The 22,242-nt window shown below is 42.2% G+C and overlaps 1 protein-coding gene and 1 long non-coding RNA gene across 4 annotated transcripts; one reads left to right on the top strand and one right to left on the bottom strand.

Moving 5' to 3' along the window:
• Positions 1 to 1,125: 1,125 nt before the first annotated feature.
• LOC122865922 lies at positions 1,126 to 6,964 on the bottom strand. 2 transcript variants are annotated; one of them, XR_006375569.1, is made up of 4 exons: positions 4,623 to 6,964; positions 3,677 to 3,734; positions 3,462 to 3,587; positions 1,126 to 1,664 (listed from the first exon to the last, which is right to left on the bottom strand). It is a non-coding gene; the product is annotated as an uncharacterized LOC122865922 (long non-coding RNA). The 2 variants fall into 2 exon arrangements; XR_006375568.1 differs by having other exon boundaries at positions 1,126 to 1,667.
• elk4 (ETS transcription factor ELK4) lies at positions 4,311 to 22,208 on the top strand. Of its 2 annotated transcripts, XM_044174866.1 has the most exons (6): positions 4,316 to 4,550; positions 10,929 to 11,143; positions 12,582 to 13,337; positions 14,241 to 14,480; positions 18,328 to 18,447; positions 18,568 to 22,208. In XM_044174866.1, the coding sequence occupies exons 2-6, from the start codon at positions 10,937 to 10,939 to the stop codon at positions 18,664 to 18,666; spliced, it is 1,422 nt and encodes a 473-aa protein (XP_044030801.1). In that variant the 5' UTR covers positions 4,316 to 4,550; positions 10,929 to 10,936; the 3' UTR covers positions 18,667 to 22,208. The 2 variants fall into 2 exon arrangements, with proteins under 2 accessions (XP_044030810.1, XP_044030801.1); XM_044174875.1 differs by lacking the exon at positions 14,241 to 14,480 and having other exon boundaries at positions 4,311 to 4,550.
• The last annotated feature ends 34 nt before the right edge of the window (positions 22,209 to 22,242 follow it).

Here is a 22,242-nt window from a genome sequence, read left to right on the forward strand (position 1 = left end):
ACACACAAGCTGAGCAACAGAATATGCTCTAAACTGTCCAGATCACTTTTATGTGCGGTTGTTCATAATATGGAATTGACAACTCAAATGATTGACAATATCTTTAGTCACAGTGAATTAAACTGTATTGTACAGGTGCACCTGTGGAGAATGCAGGACAATGCCCACAGAGGATCAGAATGTCTGCTGCAAAGACCTGAATGCTGTATGTAAAGATAAACAAATGTATCTTCCACAATGATCATTTAAAGTATGAATACACAACCAGTACACTAAAACACTTTATAACACATACTCCAACAGGTTCAGAATAGATATGGAGAGCTTCCTGAAGAGCCATGGTGCGGGACTCTTTATCCAGGCCTTGAGCCTGTCTGCCTGAACCCCTACTCCCTGCAAAATACCCTGAACACCTACCAGGCAGACCATGGGCCACTGGAGATGAAGGAAAGAGCTGTGTAAGTTAGACAATAAATATTTATTTTTATTTTGAATGTCTAGAAATTACATTTGTGTTGATCAAATGGTATGCCTGTCTTTAAAAAAAAACGGTAAGGTTTAGGATTCAAGAACCTCAAGTCACACTGCTTATGTATGTATATATATATATATATATATATATATATATATATATATATATATATATATATATATATATATATATAGGTGATGCCCACTAAGTAGAATCTGAGGCACAACACCTCCTCTCCACAATAGACACAGCAGCACTGTTCCAGCAATCACAGATCCAGACTTCTTGCCGGAGGCAGAAATACCTGCTGAAAGTGTCCCGCAAGAGAGAGACGAGACAGCACAAAACTACGGGAGAGAAAAAATGTAGAGTTAGTAACATGCATTAATGGGATAATCATTCTGAAAATGTTGCTCTATAGTCGTGGAAATTCACTGAAAAAACTAAACAAAAACAACTGACCACCTACCCAAAACAAACATAGATAAATATAAAATTGCCACATGACATGACATTTTGTTGTTATTGTGTCATTACAGTCGTGCTCACTACCTGGCCTACAGATGTTTTGCTTCCTGGTGCTGGGGATACCTGGGAAAGCACAACAGGGTTGTCATACCTCCGTATCCAGGATTACCTGGATGAAGATGGGGAGTACACAGGCTTTAAACCTCCCATTTAAATTTAAAGTCTTAAATTGTAATTGTTTGTTCAATACACCTTTAATACATTTCATAGAAGTCTTGGACAGCTGTCAATCAGTTTTTGAGTAATGATATGTTTGTATGTGTGTTACAACTTACTTTTTTTAAATGGAGGCTGGTGGGGCTCTAGTGCAGGGATGGACTGAGGCAGGAAAACACTTGTCAAGTCTTTACTATTATGTTCATATATCATACAATAAGTCAATAATGTAATTATCGCAACAGGCCTAATGTAATGTATATATTACCCAAATAACAAAATTTTGAGTAATGGCCAGAATAGTACAGTGGAGATGATGACTTGCATGCAAACTAAGAACTTGACCTCTCAACATACCTGTATTCTTCCTGTTGCTTAGTGTTCTTTTAGACAATTGTGTGACCGCAGTCCTTTTTCCCACAAAGTGGTCTGTCTGACATCCAGCTTCTCTGGTGACTTTCTACATGTTGTCACACTGGCACTCTGTCTCTCTTGTGGTTGGAAGGGACTGCTTTGTGAACAGATAACAGTTGTAAATACTTGTCTAATAAGTCAAACATACTGATGCATATAAATAAAAGACAACCTGGTAAAACTGGATACCAGTTTTCCAGTTACTCATAACCCCCCTCCCTTTTCCATTGTGGGGGATACTAACAGCTGAGGAATAGCTTTAATTTTGAAATGACATGATAACATGTATGCATGCAAAAATTTACACGACAACTCAAATTTTGAACCTGCTTTGAGCAATTTAAATCAAACTCTCTCTCTGTCTCTCCATGTCTTTCTCTCTCAATTTATTGAATATTTTCACTTCGCAGCTGATGCTCCGGCCTTTTTTTTTTTTACCTTGCACTATTAAAAACTATCGTTACCCGCCAATGTGGCTGGAAGGTTCGTAATTATACACTGCAAAGCCAAATAATCACCTGCTTTTGGTTAGCTAATTTTACACCCTCCCGGCAAGGCACGTCTCCCTTGGTCAATGTTTGCCATTCCGATCTGCATATAATTCCTTGCCATAGCTATGTTGATGCGCATAAATAATACCCATCTATCGTGGATTAGCAGTGTATTTACCGATGGATTAACATTACATGCACTAACGTTAGCTAGCTTACATGAAAATGATGTCACGTTACGGGGTTGCAAAATTTAGCAGAGATACTGTGGACCACCTACTGTAATTATAACATAAGCACACAAGACAATTTACACTTATTGGTGGGCACGTACTGCCGACGATGACACCAGTTGTCGGCAGGACGGGAGGATGAAGGCCAGGACGGGAGATAGTCGGTCCGGTCAGGAGGATGAAGGCCGGGGCGGGAGATGAAGGCTGGGGCGGGAGATAGTCGGTCCGGTCAGGAGGATGAAGACCGGGGCGGGAGATGAAGGCTGGGGCGGGAGATAGTCGGTCGGTCAGGAGGATGAAGACCGGGCGGAGATGAAGGCCGGGCGGGAGATAGTCGGTCCGGTCAGGAGGATGAAGACCGGGGCGGGAGATGAAGGCTGGGGCGGGAGATAGTCGGTCCGGTCAGGAGGATGAAGACCAGGGCGGGAGATGAAGGCTGGGGTGGGAGATAGTCGGTCCGGTCAGGAGGATGAAGACCGGGGCGGGAGATGAAGGCCGGGGTGGGAGATAGTCGGTTCGGCCCCATTCACCAGTGGTAACAGCGGGTTTATCAGTGAATCCCAGTTGTCTAGTTTGTAAAACTATCAGGTGTAAAATGTTCACTGCAGAGAGGGGTGCTGGTGGTGATCCTCAGCTCTCCATCAAGGTGGCTCTTCACAAAATCAATCCACCTCTTCTTGAATTTGAATAAGGAGACCGCTGTTTTGTAAATTATTCATCCAGGGAATATGCATTGGTGGGAGGAAGGCATAGCTTGCTAGCAACCTGTAAGCTGTAACTAACGGTGATGACTGTAACTCACAATTGAGTGCGGACCACTGATGCTAATGCGCTCTAGTTATTATATAGCGTTAGGGGAGGGGCCAGGCTCGGTGGCTCCAGTGCGTCATCGAGCCATGATTTCAGCCCCGCCCAAAAAATCCAGAACAGAAAAATGGTGAAAAACTGTTTAATGGTCTAACTCCACAGTTCAGTACTACATAGTTCACAGTCTTTGTAATATGTTTTAAGCAATACATTTCTAACATATATAATGTGTTTAGAAACTAATTTCTGAATTTCCTTTACACAGACTTTAAATATAATACAAGAAAAATAGCCACTATATGAAAGAAAACAGCTGCAGTGTTAAACCTGTACTTCCAATTGCACTATGATTTACTTTACCTGTAAGAGGCAACATTAATGTGCACATCAGCAGGTCTAAGCTGCTGCAGCTATTATTCTCCTTTCCTCCAGACGGTTGTCTGCCAATAACCGAACAGCTCCTCCTTGTGGACAACCTGCAGGCTGCTAAATGTGAAAGAGTGAGTTTGTGACTTATTGAGTTACGGTACAATTCCAGTAAATGTTTTGCATCAAATATAGAAAAAGGGATTTACCTAATGTTTGTGATACCCCTTAAACAGACTGGTGACCCTTCTTCTGGGCCAATGCATGCTGGGATATGCAGAAAACAAAGATTGTAGCAACACGTAGTAAACCACAAGCTTACACTATCACGCACTGCTATTTTTATTTGGAGGAAATGTGCAACTGTGTGTTAAGGCAACAACAAAATAATAAACCCGAGAAACAAGAGAGGAAGTGATCTCAGCAACTTTAGTGACACATTTTTGTGCTTTCGAAAGTATCGGAATTTTGAATGACATACACAAACGAGCAAACAGGTGGTAGTTTTCTCTCACAGAAGGCGCTGAGATGTGACGTTTAAACTAGAACATCAAGCCACATTAGCGAATAAAACGTGAAGGTTACGTATATTGCATAACCTTTCATATTCTGTGAGAATCTTAATTTAAATGTTCCATTTCTCTGATTTGTCACTGTTTTTTAGATAGTGTGATAATGTTAATACTAATAACACTAAAATGCTGAACACTATAGCATAATTCTCACCTTCGCATCGCAGCTCAAAGAAACTATTTGCTGCATAATTTCTACATTAAAAAACAACAGCTACCAACACACAAAGCCCGACTTATTTTGTCCCAGCAAACGCACTTTGAGGTGCGACAGGTCTCGATTGTGAGGTGTACGAGGAACTCCAAATGCAACATATTTTCCTGTTCGAAGGCTATAGCGTCAGTATAAGCCAAAGGCAGTTTAATGTATTTTATGCTCAGATATTTCCTTGACACACAGTTTGAAACTTGTTTCCTGAGGTGTAGCACAATAGAAAGCTTTCCAGCTATGTTTTGGGAATATTTCGACGCGGCTCGACGACTCGGAAATTCAGCGGGCTCTACGAGCGAGGTAATGTTAGCAGGCAAGCTAACGTGAAGCTAGCTAACGGCTAACTTACATTTAGCAAACTAACGTTAATACCTTGATTTGTTTGTCTGCTCGATTGTTTACACGCATGCTAACACGGCAGTAGCATTTGAGCTCCACACTGCGACTTTAAACTGCCGGGAAATAACTGGTAGCCTGTGTTGACGGTAATGAAACTAACGTTAACGTTGTTCATCAACAAGTGGTCTTTTATTTTGCACTGTGTGGGTGCCTGGCCACCAGACAGCAGAAACCAGTCACTCCAGTCCCAGCGTTTATAGCGCATGAATAACCCATGTTATATGACTGATCTGACCTAGCTGACGTTATCTCAGTGCCCCGTAGATAACGTTTGCTGCTAATGTCAGACGTTACATAACGTCCATTGGTAATCATCTTTTTCCCTGGCAGCAGTTTTGACACTGTCCTATTTTTGCCCCGTTATCAGCGGTTTTAACATGACAGTTTTGGACAGATTGTGTGTGTGTGTGTGTGTCTCCAACGCAGCAGGTCTGGATGAGTCAGGGCAGATTTACTCGTCCCCATAAGAAGCTACACACACACACACACACACACACACACACACACACTTGTTGACAGCCACAGCACAAGTCACATTCAGCCTGTAACATGGAGTGGACAAAATAGCAGCAAAGATACTACATGTAAAATCCAGCGACACATACCAGTCATTATTAACTTAGTGACAATAACTTTGTATGTGGCTCTTCAAAGCAATATGAGAAATCCTCAGAAGTTGGGGTGTGAATTGCAGGAATATTAGACTAAGCACCAGTTCAATTCAGTCTTATTTATAAGTTTTCTCAATGCACTTTTCCTGTAGAAAAATTGAAACCCTTCCCTTGCCGAAGTAGTGGGCCCTCCCTGACATTTGTGTGCATCACTGCATAAACTTGTGTGTGCAACTCCATTTCCACACCTGCACTGCATGTGAACAGATTATCGAGAGTGGGCTCTAAGCGTGATCTAATGGACTTTGAATAGAAGCATGATTGTGGATGACAGACGGCCAGTATGTACATCACCAAGACGAGCAGAGTTTCTGGGCTTTTCCGTGTCAAATGTGCACAATAACTGGACCAGAACACACGACACCTCATCAGAACGTCTGCCATGTGGGAGGCAGCCCTTCATAGAGGAGCACTGGTGACGTTCAGTGGCTCGGGCCATAACAAGTATTGTTCAGGCTGCAGCGTAACAGTTAACATCACAGTGCAGTTCTGTGGTACAAGTACCAGCGCACCACACTCTTTCCTCTATGGGGTCACGCCAGCTGACAACCACAGAGGGTACCTCTCCTAAATGCCCCAAAGATTTTGGTCACCTGGTCTGACGTGTCAGCGTATTTTACCTTGATGGAAGAATGCTGCGAATATAAGATCTTTCGTTCATGATTATAAATATACACGCTGGTGGGGGAGGTGTAATTTTTTGGGGTGCATTCAGCTGGCATACTCTGGGTGCAGTACCTCTAGAGGGATGCCTTGATCCCAGCTTACCACCTCTGCTAACCAGTTTCCTGGTGGAAACCCCTGCAACAAAACTTGTCTGCACTATGTCTCTGATCTGATCTGCACTCAACATCTCAGGAGTATTTCTTAAATTGTGAAAATGCAGCTATCAGCCCAAGCTTAAATGAGTCTCTTTACATTAGGTCTGAGTTGCCTTTGTGGAACAGCTTGGAAGTTTACTCATATCAAGGTTTCTCTAAGACGTCTGGGCGTTTTGCCTCCTTTCTAGAACAGCACGCTGGTGTAAGGAGCACAAAACAACAACAGAGTTAGTGATCTATAGGGCTGGGTATCGACTTCAGTGACTTGGTAGTGGCAAAAAAAACCCCCAAACAACTAAAAAGGAGAGTGAATATTGGACTTATATTCAGCAGAAACACCACTCCAAATGAATTACAATGTTTCTCCGTAACTGCTGGATGTGTAAATAAGCAACCGTTTGCTAACAAGTTCACCGTATCAACTTAAAATGCGATATGTCAGTGTTGCATTCACAGTTTGTTTCCGCTGTCCTCAAGTGGCCAAAAAAAAAAAAACAGTTATTGCAGGTTTAAATAAAAAAGGTTTTTGTTGGAAACTATTTTTATATTTTCCGTAATGTACATAAAAAAATAGGGCTGCACAATTAATCGAAATATTAACGAAATCGCAATATGGCCAAGTGCAATATTCAAATCGCAGAAGCTGTAAAATGTGTGACAGAACAGCTTTACAATGAAGTGCTGCAGAGACACCCCGGCCTACAGATCCAGTTCTCCAGGTGTAAGAAAACATGTTTGTTTGGAACAGACCAACAAATGTCACATCATCATGATTTTAATAGTTTTCTTCAGTCAAAATTAAAATTGTGATGCAAAAAATTAATAATTCTCACTAATTGTGAATCATATTGTAATATCTGTCAATATAATCACAATATGAATCAGAATCAGAAATCCTTTATTGATCCCCGAGGGGAAACGCTTTTGTTACAGCAGCTCACTGTCACGCAAATATCACACGGAAAGCACAGGTTTTTTGATGTACAACAACAGGTGAAATAGGAAGCAGAAGAAAATTGGGTTGTTATACTGTAAATATTATGATAATTTATACTAAACACGGATAAACTGCATCCACAAACCTAGAACTCTCAGGATTGTCAGACTCTTTGTTCATGGCCTCCCCAACCACCAGATCTAAACACCACTGAACCTTCATGGGAAGTAGGTTTCCTCCTCTTTCATCTCGCAAACAACTGCAGGCTGTCAGGATGCAGAGAGCCAGCAGGACAAGGAGCGCTGAAGCTGTTCTGAACACAAAGGGTGGCCCTACTCTCTGTGAGACACTTAATAGTTACGTAGTGTTAGATGTGTCTATAATGTCCACCCTCACTATATACATTTATACCTCACTCTCAGTGTCAGTCACAGCATGAACTCTCCCATTGACCATCTGTTTTTATCTGGTGAAAAGAGGAACCTGTCACTTTTCTGTGGACAACGTGTAATTATGTTGGTGCACCCGGTTGAGGCGACAGCCAGGAAGGATTGTAATTAATGCACAGGTTTAGGTTGACTTGAGACACTCAAGTAGGATGCAACAGTTACCCATGCTGGTGATTGGGGTGTGAAGGAAATCTGCAAAAAATGTTGATTTCTCTTTGTGGAACGTTCAAGTTTTCTTATGGGGAAAGGTACATTTTTCTCAGTGTTTTAAGGAGACTTTACTAATAGTCTGAAGTCTACACTGGTCTGTAGAGGTAATGGATTAGATTGAAGTGTTGTATCAGCTCATATGTAAATCTGGTGTTTTCATTATTCAGTCGGTTGGGCCTCTTTTCAGATTCAAACTGGGTGCAGTTTGTTGAGGTCACAAAATATCATATAGGCTACCTAAAACAATCAAATGGTGTCCCATTCAGGTACAACACATAAGTAAGGGACATATCAATGAAGCCCATTCTGTACACGCCCGCACACTCCTGAGAGGAGGTCTAATCAGCCAAAGTGAAAACACCTGTGTGGGTGCACCACTGATGTTTATGAACTTTAACCTCAACAAAGGCTGTCACGCAGAAGAAACATGCACAGACTGCAGGAAAGCCACTCAAAAATATCAAAGAAAATGACAGATGGGGTTTGCACCTTAGCTGAGGGTAACGTCAAGTCCTTTAATGTCATATACACAGCAATTACAGTGAAGCAGCCGTTGACAATTAAATTCTTAGCTCTCCCCCAACAATGTTCTTACAAGTACAGAAAAAACGTCAAGTAAAATCTTATTAGAATCTAAGACATACATAGTGCAGCAGCTAAAATATAGGAATAAAATATAATATGAAATATAAAGTAGAATAGAATAAAATACAGTGGTAGACAGGTGTACAGTAATAGTAAAATGAAGGCTATAAACTAATGTAAACAGGTTGTGCAGTAATGTAAATATACCGTGACGTGTAGGTTAAAAACAGGTAGTAATAAATATGTATAAAGCAGTGCTCGACAGTAACGGTTGCCAGGTTGCCATCAGTGGCAACCACTTTTCTAATTCGAGCTTCGAAATCAAAAGCAGGATCAGCGTTTCTTCCAGTATTTTGTTTCTCTCCACCCACGGCCACCTTCGCGCTACCGTCGCTCGTCACACTTCAGAGAGACACAGCGTAGCTTACCGGTTGCCTGCAGCTGCACTTTTCGAGTCACCCATGGACACACCGTCAGACTGTCCGAGAGTGTACATTGCTAGCCTGGCAGCGCATCAAAAAAGTCAGCTGTTTGTTAGACCACCTGTCCTTACAGTCTGGATCTGGCAGAACAGCTTGTGGCTGGGGTGGTTGGGGTCTCTGATGATCCTGTTGGCCTTCTTCCTGCGCTGCTGGGTGTAGAGGTCCTCCACGGATGGCAGCTCTGTCCTGGTGATGTGCTGAGCAGTTTTCACCACCCTCTGTAGAGCCTTTCGGTTGAGGGCGGTGCAACTGCCATACCAGGCGGCAGCCAGTCAGGATACTCTCAGTGGTGCACCTGTAGAAGTTGCAAAGTATCCTGGAGTCCATGTTGAGCCTCCTCAGCCTGCGGAGGAAGAAGATCCATTTTCTCGCTGTCTTTGTGATGGTGTCGGTGTGGTGAGTCAGGTCAGGTCCTCGCTGATGTGGACCCCGAGGAACCTGAAGCTGCTGACTCTCTCCACCGCAGTCTCCCGTTGGTGGAGATGGGTCGCTGTAATGTAATCACAGCACATTTGCAGCCGGACAACGGGCAGAGCAATAGCAAACAAAGATCCCAGTAGGGCTGCATAATGAAATATGTAGGTTATAATCACATACATCCATTTTAAATTTCTCCAGTAAAAATTCTATAGGAAAAATTGTAGACTATTGGCAGGTCTGCAGTATCTACCCAGTTCATGTAATGTAGAACACCTGCTGTAGGTGAACATAGTCAAGTGCCATTAAAGGTTCTTTGTGAAATTATTTGGAGCTGTAGTAATGATAATACAGTATTATTATTTTCACTATACTGTGGATAACATTGCAAATCATGTCATCCTGACATCAAAATACTGAGTGAAGTTTAGAAAGAATGAATAAGTCAGACATCAGTCAGTATCAGTCCTCCCCCTGCTGCTGCTGCTGTGATTCACTGCCTGCAGGTGCCACTGGTAGAGAGAGGAGGGGCTGGTTTGTCTCAAGAATTTGTCAGATTTTGAGATATGTGGCAAACTAAGATAAACAGTTACGTACTGTTACATACAGACAGCTTTTGTTTTAGCTTGTTCGTAACAATTCGCTATTAGCTTAACAAGCACGCTGTGGTTGTAACAACAACAACAACGAAGCAAGTATTACAAAATATCAACATATAAATAATGGAATATAACGATTATGCAAAATTATCGCAAGTGTCACATTTTATACAGTAGGTCCTTAAAAGGAAAACTGGGTATTTATAATTAATGATTAGGTGTAATTTTCTTATTTCTGAGAAATTGGCTTAACATGAACAATGTGACACCACATCTAGATGTATGACAGTATTTCAGTATCATTGATGTAACAAGAATAGTGCCAGTCTTTACTGTCTAACAGCCTCCGTTCTTGGAAAGTTCAGGCAGAAAGCACTTTACGGAGACCACTAGTCTTTAATATCCACTCCAGCTCACCAACGGATGAAGAAGGTGGAGGTCTACTTTACACTCTGGGCTCCAGAAAGTCCCATAAAGGGAATGGCATTGAAGGTGTTTGACTTCATCCATGAAACCACGCTTGAATTTATTCAGCAGGATGTATGGCATTATCTTCCTGGAAGGTGGAAACCACATGAGGGAACAGCGTTTGTACCAGGTGGTGCACATGGTCCTGTAAAACAGCCTCTTATTCCTTTGTTGTTAAATTTCTGCCCATACTTTTAGGTATCCAACAGACTATGTGGTTTGAGAGGTTTCTAAGATCAGTACTTTCCAATTGGGATCAGATTGTGTGCTCGTAAAGTTAAAGTATAGCACTTTCTTGTAATGTGCATAGCAGAGTGTTAATACTGACACACATACTGCATTCGATCTTGCTTCTGTGTGCTGCTATTCGAGCACATACTGTATGCTGGGGCTTCCCCCTTCTTTGGTTGTACAGATGAAGGATGAAAGTCAGAGCAAAATGGATACAACAAGAACAACAAGAGTAACTGTCAGAATAAACTGAACTTATTGAACCGACTTACAGTAGTGCGCCCAAGGGTGACATTTTCCATATGTTTATGGAGCCCCATATTGTTATGCTGCGAGCAGCATTTCTGTGGTTCATGAGCCTGATGATTTTCTCCTCTTTAACTTCTGTTGTTTTTTTGTTTTTTTTCAGTGAGAGACATGGACAACTCTGTCACCCTGTGGCAGTTCCTTCTCCAGCTCCTTTTAGATTCCAGTAATGAGCAGCTGATCTGTTGGACCAATGAGGAAGGGGAGTTCAAACTGCTGCAGGCAGAGGAGGTGGCCCGGCTGTGGGGAGCCCGCAAGAACAAGCCCAACATGAACTATGACAAACTCAGCAGGGCTCTCAGATACTACTACGACAAGGTAAACACATCTTCTCTCTTGTAGAAGCCGTTGGTTGTAGGTGATAGAAAGTCGCTGCACTGTATTTTATGCCTCGGCCTTTTGGTGTTTAAGTGTGTTTACATAACACAATAACTATGCTATAACAACAAGACCAATATTGGGTGAACCATCAGCCAGCTGATGCCAGCCACCACATTGTGGTGTGTGTGGTGTGTGTCGTTCCCACAGGAAACCTGATTGGACACACTCCCTCACTAACTCCCAGATACTCCCTAACCTGCCTAACCCTGACCCAAACCATAAGCATGTGTTGTCCTTCAACTTCGTCAGACATCTGACCGATTACAGCCTTCCCAGCTGTGAACGTCTGATGTTGAGCCCTCTGCCATTGTAGCATCGTGGTTTAGCGAGTAAAGTCTCGTTATTGAAAGTGCAATAAAAGCTTTGCAAGTAAAAAGCTATTAAGAGTAGTTTATCACTATGACTAGTATTTGAAATATTTTTTAGAATCATATGATCTGCTTAATGAGGTACTGTAGCATAGCGTTAACTGTTCCTACTGCAGCTTTCAGACCGTGGTCTGGAAGCTCAGCATCCCCCCTGTTTAAGGAGCAATAACTTTTCAAATGCGCACATTAGAAGAAGTGAAATTAACATTTGCCAAATTTTTCGGTAAACAACAAAATGTTGCGTCACATTTACAGAATATTCCTGCTTTCTTTTTGAGATGTTTTTGAAGATCTAGTATTACTATTGACACTGAATGCAATGAACTAGGCACAGATGTTCAGCTCTAATGGTGCAGAGGCGCTTGAGCACCCTATTATTTTTGCCCCACATCCGGGTTCCAAAAAATAAAAACGAATGATATCCTGATATGTATGAGATCAGATGTTTAATTGTCAGTCATAATTAAACCATTTACGTGATTCCTAAGTTGCATAACCACACGTTTTGAAGCAGCAGCTGGAGACTGGAGGGGACTGTTTCCTCCAGACGGCTGCACCAAAGAGTGCAGCAGCAAATAGCAAAACACAAGTTAATTGCATCTCAGAATAGTTAAAGTCCACTGCTCAGTGACATGTGGAAGAGGGGGAGAGTGCTGTCTGTCTCCCACTCTGCTTGTGGTTTGGCAGAAGCCCAGCCTGACCGTGTGGGCGTTCTGGGCAGGGCTGCTCTGGTATGTTTGGCTGCAGCATTAGTGGCTGCTGGTTTGGTACAGACAGGAAGGACAGAGCTGTCCCACGCACAAGGCTTTTCTGTCTGTGGTCTCACTCTGGTATTTTTTCTACTCTTAGTACCTCTTTGGTAGAGGCATATTACGTGAGGGGAAAGTCTTGTTTCTGTTCTCACTGTGTGCTTTCTGCCTAGACGATAATGATGTACTTTTTAATTTATTCACCAAGAGTATAAACTAACATATCTTGTTCTGCAATTGCTTTTCTGTGTCTTACAGAACATCATAAAGAAGGTGAATGGTCAGAAGTTTGTCTATCGCTTTGTGTCCTATCCTGACATCCTGAAAGGAGATGTTGCTACCCGAACAGAGGGCGGGGATGTGGGTGCTGGAGGCATCCCTCCCCTATTGAAGAGGGGAGACAGCACCCTACAGGAGGGTGAGGCTGGTGAACGCGCCAAGGTAGGAGGTAGTACAGCAGCTCTGGGCTCCAGCACCAAGCAGTCAAACCGTAACGACTACATCCACTCGGGCCTGTACACCTCCTTTACCCTCAACTCGCTGCAAAATGGACGCCAGCTCTTCAAGTCCATCAAAATCGAGAACCCAGCAGAGAAGATGGCTGACAAGAGAGGTCTCACTGCCACATCCCAGAGCCAGGAGCAGTTGCCTCAGCCACAACAGCCAACTGCTTTGCCATCTGTCATAAAGTTTGGAAACACCCCTCCAAAGCCAGCACCAGCACCGCCTCCTCCTCAGGTTGCCATAGAGCCGACCCTGATGTCCAACCACTTGGATCCTCTGCAAGCCCCCCCCCCGCGGGCCGAAGACATCAGCACACACTCCTCCTTGCCGTCCCAGTCCGTCTACTCATTTGAACACATCCGCCCATCGGAACCAACGTTCAGCCTACCGGACCTGACCTCGGCCAGCCCGTCCCCAAGCCTAGTGCCTGACTCCTCCCAGGAGCTGGTGATTGACAGCGACATCGAGTCCGGATCTTCTCAGCCCACAGATGCTCTGGCACGGGAGAAGGCTAGTACACATACAAACACATCCCGCACAGTGCTTGTAAAATAATTGAAGAAATAACAGGAAAATTCATGTTTAAAGGCCCTGAAAACTAGTTTTCTCAAACACCTTTTTACTATAACCTATGGGGTCGGACATGAACAAAAAAATGTTCAGCCAAAGTTAGAACAGTTTTGGTCATTTATTTCTTCTCACTGTTTTGAGGTGGGTGAGACTTCATTTTGAATGAATCCCACATGATGTCACATACTTTTGTGCACCAGTCAGAGTTAAGCAACATATTTAATTGAATCAGGCTCTGATGACAGTTGTGAGGTTGTTTGCTAACGTTGCCAGATCACTGTCAATCAAATCTGATCAAAACACACCCACACAGTCCTGATGAAGTGGATTGGCTCAGCTTTTGAGTATTGAACTCTGTTGTGTTGATTAGATGTTTTTGTTGTTGTTGGGTTTTTTTGTTTTTTTTTCAAAACTTTAAACCTGCACTAACAGATTTTTTGGCCTCTTGGGAGCAGCAGGAACAAGCTGTCAACAAAACTTTACATAGGCTACAACCTGATACATACAACATATTATCCGGTAGCAGTTAGTTGCAAACACACTGTAAGGCTGTAAGGTTCAGTCTCCTTCAGTCTCAGGCCTCCAGCAGCTCCTGAAGGAAGTATCTGGCTCTTTAGCTGCTAAATGCTCCACTATGTTCAGCAGCTGTTTGGAACTGAGCACAAAGTGTTCAATGGGTTTTTAGAGCATTTTTCGCTGAAACAGGTGCCTGCTGCACACATACCTCTTGTATTGACCCAGATATCCTAGGGTGTAACAAGTGTAAGGCAAAAGTAATGAAATCAAAAAATTTATTAATGAAACGTGTAGAAATCGTTATCGGTCTGTTATCTTGTCCACCAGGTGGACAGTGGCATTGGTTTGTCTGGAGATGAGACCAGTTTGGTGGATGCTGAAACCAGTTCATCCTCAGTGAGCAGCAGCACCACAGTCAGCACTCAGAGCTCAGGAAAGACACGCAAGCCACCGAAAATCCTGCAGATCAGCCCGCCAACTCTGCTGGTCACCACCTCTGACTTCTCCCCCATGAACCTCTGCAGCCCCTCTCTACCTACTGCCTCTCTCACACCAGCAATGCTACAGGTGAGAGCGTGGATTCTTCCTCATTTGGTAGTGCAAAAGTACATCTTATTTAGGCAAAAACACATTTAAGCAAAACATTTCTACAAGTAATAAGACAGTTTCAAGTATAAAATAAATATTAGCCTAAAAATTGGTAACTTGGTAGCAGTATGAAAGATGCATGATGTGCAGTAAAACTGGTGAAGGTGTGGGGTGGCAGCACTTTGTCAATATTAAATCTTTCTAGACATCTAAGAGACGATGAAATGAAATACGATGATTGATAAAATATGCCCACTGTAGCCTTTTTATTAGAAAAAAATATCAACACATTGTTAATTTGTGCCCAGTAAATTCTAAACCCGACATTGCGGTCAGTAATGGTTTGTTAAGCACAGACAGAAGAGCAGAAATGTCATCCATTAATTTTCTTTACTCACTGTAGACTACTTAATTATTAACTACAGTTGGCATTTTATAAGGCCTACAGAATTATTCCCATACTTATTTTTAGCCTTTTAAAAAATTTGGTTATTATCTGTACCTCTTCTGTTGATCCTTGTTCTGGTCTAGCTGTGTGATAATATCTATATCTAATTATGACTTTTTGCTGCCGCAATAACCCCTTATTTCCTCTTATTAGATATCAAATAATCAGATTATATTTCTTGTGATTGGCTTCAGTTAAGAACTCTGCCTCTTTCATGTGAAGGTGCTCATAGCTGGATTGGAAAACCTAGAGTGAACTGAACCAGTGAATAACCAGCTTCGTGATACCAGTTATCCAGCCTCGGTAGAGCCAGGTAGCCCAAAGAGAGCCAGACTAAATGATGTGCGATTTTCATGTTTTTTGTATTAATGGATAATGAATGGCCAGGATAACTTATATCTCGTAGTTATTAACAACAGTTTACAACAATTTGGGAAGGTTTTACACTACAGCAGACTTAAACACCAACATACTGTACGTCAAAGCAGCCACAGCAACTGCACAGTCAACAACAGGAACTAATGCACGAGAACTGAAGGAGATGAAGAGGGAGAGACGGCGCCTGGACAGGGCGAGAGAAGTGAGCCGCCACCAGTTCATCCTAGTTTCTAATAATGCAGCGCAGTGAGGATACAGACGTTTCATAGAGACGAGCGGATATAACACTGATAACAGAGACTCCAGTCTGCAGTGTAGTTCATACACTTCACTGATAAACCACAACTGTAGAGTAACATTAGGCGTCATGCTGAAAGAAAGTTTTTATGTCACGTTGACACTTCTGTCCATATTTGCACGCTCCCTCTCTCTCGCTCGTCCACATGAGCTCTCTCTCTCTCTCTCTCTCTCTCTGCTGCCAGTCTGCATCACACACAACATCAGTTGATGGTTTTTCTAATGCCTGGTTTTACTTCCCGTGTCAATGCCAAAAATTGAAACTAATTAAAACATACCTGAGAAGCACCATGGCACAGGCTGGCCACCCTGAGTGCTGAAAATAAACACGCTGTAAGAAAACTGATACTGTAGTCCTAGTAATGAACTCTCACAATTGATGTAATCTTTGCTCTGTTTGAGAAACCGATTTAAAAAAAAAAATAAATAAATAAATGTTGGCCTTAAAGGAAAAGCTTGGTCTATCTGTCTTCACAGTACAGTTGTGTAACAATCTGAGTCATTTTGATAATGAAATCCTGCACTGTGCCACAATGAGTAATGAGGAGGAGTCAAATACGGAGTACCGTGGACAGCTCCCGCTAGCATGGACGTCGCAGCACCTTGACGGCGGTTGTGACGCTTTAATCTGTGTCCAGTGTTCTAAAGTCGTCTGTTAAATCTCATTGTGCGTTTGAAATGATTTAGTACCCTCACTATGAAAGATGTTATTTTTCACCTGCTTTGTGCTGTAGGGAAGGGGCCCGCTCAGGGATAGCAGTGTTTGCATTATGCGGCTGAGAATAGTAAAATCACAAATGTGTTTTTCTGTACCAGCACAGGTGGTTTATTTAAAAAAACAAATGTGTCCCTGGACTTTTTTTTCTTTTTGCCGTGGTATCAAAAGAGGTATTGAGTATCGTTTTTTTATACAAGTATTGTATCAAAGTTATAAATTCTGGTATCGTGACAACGTTATTTTGAAGAGAGCATTTACTCATTACAAACACATTGTATATGAGCTGCCACTGAGCCTGAACTAGCTTGTTTTGATGTCTCTGAGTTTGGTTTTGCTTAGATAATGTCATGTATCTACTGAATATCGTTACATTGACTTGTATTGTGTCGTTCTTTGTTTTTTATTCATTTCCTCCGGGCTCCCACAAGATAAAACCAAGGCAGAGTCCCTTGAAAGTGATCTGCTTGGCACTCAGTGTGCCATAGATCAATTCATGCCCCATCAATTGCTGCAGAATTAGATGAATACAAATCTAATTTCTATACTGAATTTATAATGAAGTGTATTTCGCACTCTGCATTAGCCATCCATCAAGAAATGTTCCAAGTAGGCATATTGTTTCATCATAGTTCAAACACTAAAAGTAATGTAATAGGTTTGTTGATTAGATTTTTTCATGCTGCATCTTCATAAAGTCATACATTTTGTGTCTACAGTCTTTGTTAATCCAGAGTGTGTTGAGGATGTTCCATAATGTGTTGAAATGATTTAGTAACTAAGTAATCTGTTGTTTGCATCACAGACTGTGTTCAAATAGAAAAGACACCAATAGACAAGCATCGATGTCTTAACTGGACCGAACCCAGAATTGACATTGCACAGATGTCCTCCAGCACACTGATCCTGACCAGCAGGTGGCAGCAGTGCAGCAGTAATCTGTGATGCCTGGTCGTTTGGTCTCGTTTGTGTGGCGTTTAATTGTTCCCAGTGATGCAGACAGCATGACTGTGTACGGATGCATAATGCATTCACTTGAGAAAAAAATGTTTGCCCTGTTTTCCTGAATTAACAAGATTATTATCTCAGAATTCTGAGAGAGGTTTTAATGGAAAGAAATCTGCCTTGTTTTTCTGAATGAATGAGATATCGAAAAATCCCTAGAGAAGCTGTCATTTACCTGAGAGCTCGATTTCATGGAAGCACGTGTGTCCCGCCCCGACATAATTTGGCATGTAACTAATGCCTTAGACACCTCACCTGTATTGACCCCGTACTTGAAATCATGAAGCACTGTTGGAGGGTCAGGCTGATTAGCAGCAGCAACTGTACTCTGTGCAGGTGAGAGCTTCTTGCAGGATTTTGAGGTATCTCATTAATTCAGAAAAGAATTCATGAATTCTGAGATAATAATCAGTCAGTGAATGAGTTCCTCTCTGTGGGTTCTCTCTTCTGTCAGTTCTTGTGAGCTGTCAACCGTGTGAGCCATGGTATATATTTAAGCACTTTAAGGGTCATATATTCTTGCTCTTTACCAACCAGTAAGCATAGACAAGCAGCTGCAATGTGAGAAGCATTGTTCCCACACTTACCTATGAACTGTGTGTATCTGGAGAATCCAGAAGTGTTTCTGTTAAGGGGCAGATCAGGGCCGAATCATCCCTGACTTTCTTCCTTGAGAAATTTCAGATTTGCATGTGAATGTGAAGCGTGAAAGGGACAAAGAAACAGTAGGAGACATACAACGATAATCTGACTGAGCTGCTGTTGATCTCACCACGCTTGTTGCCATTTTTATGGATGCAGCTAGTTAGCTAGCGAACATATCTTTGGCTTTTCTTTATTGCAATGTTTCATGACTTATCTTACATATGTGCTGGTACAATGTATCTGTGAAAATGTAAAATCAGCCGATATCGACCATGCTGTTGTATCGCTGGGGCGCTAATGCTAAACATTGAGTCCGTCTTGTTTATCTTCCTCCTCAGACTCCCACTCTGTTGCTGACTCCCAGTCCTCTGCTGTCCAACATCCACTTCTGGAGCACGCTCAGTCCGGTCGCTCCCCTCAGCCCAGCCACACGACGCCAGGGAGCCCACCTTTTCCAAGTCAGTACATTTCGAGTATATACCTTCTTTCTGCTCTCATCTAGTATCATTTCATTACTCTTTATTTGTCTGTATGTCTGTATTTGTAGTGTCCTAACACTCCATTCTGCTCTCTTCCAGTTTCCATCGGTCCTCACCCCTCAGTTCCAGATCCCTGTACACAGTATGGATGGGACCAACACGCCCGGTCCCATTTCCCCAGACCCTCAGAAGACATAGGATGAACCCCCCACAGCATCGCCGTATTTGGACCCAAACAGCCAGACACCTTCCCCACTCCTGCTCCCACATCCAGGACAATTATGTGGGAGCTCTGTCATTGCCATTCCTCATCACGCCGGTGCTTTAACGTTCACTGCCGCAGGACTGACACTACAGACGGACGTGTAGAGGGAGGATCTGGAGAGATGCTGGCAGCCCAGGTTTGATGGATGAGGCTAACACCTTCAGTTTGTTGCAGAGCATTTACACCCTGCGCATGATATCCTGTACTCATACACACTGATGCCATTGTTCCTTATGCACTTATGGATTCGTTTTGTCTGGCTTTTTGGGACCCTCAGTCACAACAATTCAAAGGAGGGAGGAATTTCCATGGCAACAGTTGGTGCATGTGGATTGGACCCTCAGCAGCGACAATCTGCTTCATATTTGGACACACAGACCAGTGGGATTGCAGATATCTGAATCTTTCCTTTTATAGAATTTCCCTCTTATCTTCTAGCAACAGTGTTACTGCCAAAAAAGACACATTTTATGTAATCAGTTTCTAACCTGTTTTCTCCTCTGCTGACAATGATTCTGCTCCTTTTTGTGCTCTGTCCTTAACGTTTACTCTCGTTGAAGGGTAGTGCTTTAACTTGATAATGTGCATGTTTTACCTGCAACTCTCTTCTCTTTTCCCCAGCTCTCAACCTCGCCTCGCCTGGCTGAGTGTGTACTGTGTGCTGCTCTGGAATGGTGGCTGACTATAGCCATATCCAACAGGACTTTTACCTTGACTGTCTTATCGTGACATGTGGCCATAATCCGAGCTGCACCTTGAATCATGTCTCTATGTAACTGTTGTAATGCATATATACCGTAGAATAGCCCCGAAAGCCAGTGTGGCCTGGTCTGCCTCCAGCCGGTAAGCTTTCAGGTGGGAATGAAAGACAGTGAAGCCATAACCCTTTCTGTGCATCGACACTGCAAGCAACAACACACAAATCCTGCATTTGTTTCTGCAACTCTACATTGTTATAGGCAGCCATCATGTTGGAGACACTTCTTTCCAGTTTTTACCAGTTTTACTGTACAGTAAATATGTAGCCAGCAGCTGCTTAGCTTAGCATAAAGACTGGAAACAGGGGGAAACAGCTAGCCTGGCTCTGACCAAATGTTACAAAATCTGCCTACCAGCACCTCTGAAGTTCACTAATTAACATGTTATATACCGTGTGTTTAATCCGTACAAAAGCCAAAGTGTAAAAACATCAATTAACCGTTTTATGTGCCATACTTTTTCTTGGCTGGGAGCAGTGACTTCCTGGAGTCTCAGCCTGGCCAAGAAATTGTTCCAGCACACCCGTACAACCTCGACCTGTTGTTTTTACGCTTGACGAGATATAGCATGTTAATTAGTGAGCTTTCGAGGCGTTTTTAGGTGAATTTTGTTGCCTTTGGACAGAGCCAGGCTAGCTGTTTTCCACTGCTAAGCTAAGGTAACCGGCTTTACCATACAGACGGGAGAGTGGTATCGTTCTTCTCATGTAACTTTTTGCAGGAAAGCAAATAAGTGTATTTCCTAAAATGTTGAATTATTCCTTAAAGTACAATTTGAACTAAAGCCAGACCTCATGAAGTAAAATCACACTAGCTCTTCAAACGCTGTTGACTGTCCACAGGTCAGCTCCGTTTTCTTTGTGGTTAATGAATGGGCTTTGACTGATGTTGCTTGCAGCGTCCGTGCAGTTATTTTATCTCCGACTGAACCTCCAAATCTTAGTGGCTAGACTCTTAGCAGTCTAGTCTTAAGCTTTGCCTAGCCTTAGCCATCTGAAGTACATCAACCTTTAATCCTGAGGACTGTAGAAACCTTCTGGAACATTGAAGCACCTTTCTTGCCCTAAAACCCCTCAACTCCTCTAGATTATCAGCCATGAAAAGTTTACACCTGTTTATGTAAATGACTTTGAAGCCATAAGTCTGACACAGACTCGAGAGGTAGATCCCACTTTTCTGTGCTATTACATGTGGAAATTGTACACTTGTTTACATGATACTTGGACAGAACACGCTTAAGTGTTTCTTAACTAAGTGTCCCTTTCTAACCCAGGGATATGACCAGCGAATCTTGTAGGGGGAAACTCATGCTCATTTCTACTCAACTAACAGACATTTGCAGTCCGCCACATTGATATACGGTGCCTTACCACAGCCAATCCCAAGTTTATCTCCCAAAAGTGAATGGAGTTCATTTAATGCTAACATCATAGAACTAACAGTATACGACAGCGTTCCTGTTTGTTTTTATGCCATATCTTTGTGCAGACCAAACCAGAGCTCCAGAAGTTTGGAGTAAAACCTCCCAGGGGATGTTTGGTGTGCGAGTGCACTGCAGCTCATGTGGTCTGCCACAGCTGATGTGCTGCAGGACTGTTCTTTGGGATGCATGTCTGTACATACAGACGGCAACATGGGTTAATATGCAGAACATGTAAATCTAATCAGGCCATGTTTTGGAGTCGGCAGCCATATCTCTTTCCAACCTGCTTATAAATGTTTGTGATAACAAGTTAACTCAGAAAGTAGATATATATATATATATATATATTAAAAAACAGTTTATTATGTTTTGTGTAATCTCCTTTAATTTTCCTGTAACACAAATAGAATTTTATGATTCATTTCTATTTTTGTAACGGCCAGATAGTTCGACCTCTGCTATTGTGGGTTTTCTGATTTAATGTTCTCTTTGTGCATGTGTTTCTTTATGTTGTTTTCCTCTTGTGGATTTGGCAGGCGGCTGCTCCAGGGTGGCATTGGCTATTTTGGGGGGGTCAAAGCCTTATGGGAAGAAATCTAAGTCTATGTTTTATACGTAAGTGTTTTGATATAGTGTTGATATTGTACATGCAGATGTTGTGATGGAACGTTTGCACTTAAATTTTCGGGGTTCCTGTAGTATTGGATTCTGTCGCTTTTCTATGACTCAAATTTCTTCTTTGATGAAATGTTGACATTTGCTTACTCAGAAATGTATATTTTCCCAAAGGGAGGATGAAATTATGCACTTCGTATTTTATACGGTAAATCTAATCTTTTACAATATATATCAAATGATATACAGTACAATGATTTGTGATTAGGCACTACCACACAATATTTATTTATTTGAATTTATAGTAGAGCCCAATAGAATTGGTAACTTATATTGCATTTTTGCAGCAACTTTGATGAAAAACTGTTAAATAGCTGGATAATAACCCCAAAGCCCATCTGAAAATTTCCTCCATCAAGTCTTCTAGGACTTGTCGTTTGCATATTTCTTAATTTCTATCTTCTGATGATGTTTTTCCTTCATCTTGAAATGTAAAATCATTTTAAAAAGAAATGACACAGTTCATGCTTTGTTCTGTCCAGTTTTCTATTTGTTTGATGCTTTTTCAAATGTTTACAAGCTACTTGTCTTAAGTGGCGTATTGATGTGTGAGAGGCGTAGAGGAAGTGTTTATAATGAAAGAGATAGGCGAGACCAATAATAAAAGCTCTCTAACGAACCACGTCTCTGTAGTCATTACATCGTGTGTTATT

This window comes from Siniperca chuatsi, linkage group LG2 (genome assembly GCF_020085105.1).
Source record: "Siniperca chuatsi isolate FFG_IHB_CAS linkage group LG2, ASM2008510v1, whole genome shotgun sequence".
NCBI lineage: Eukaryota > Metazoa > Chordata > Actinopteri > Centrarchiformes > Sinipercidae > Siniperca > Siniperca chuatsi.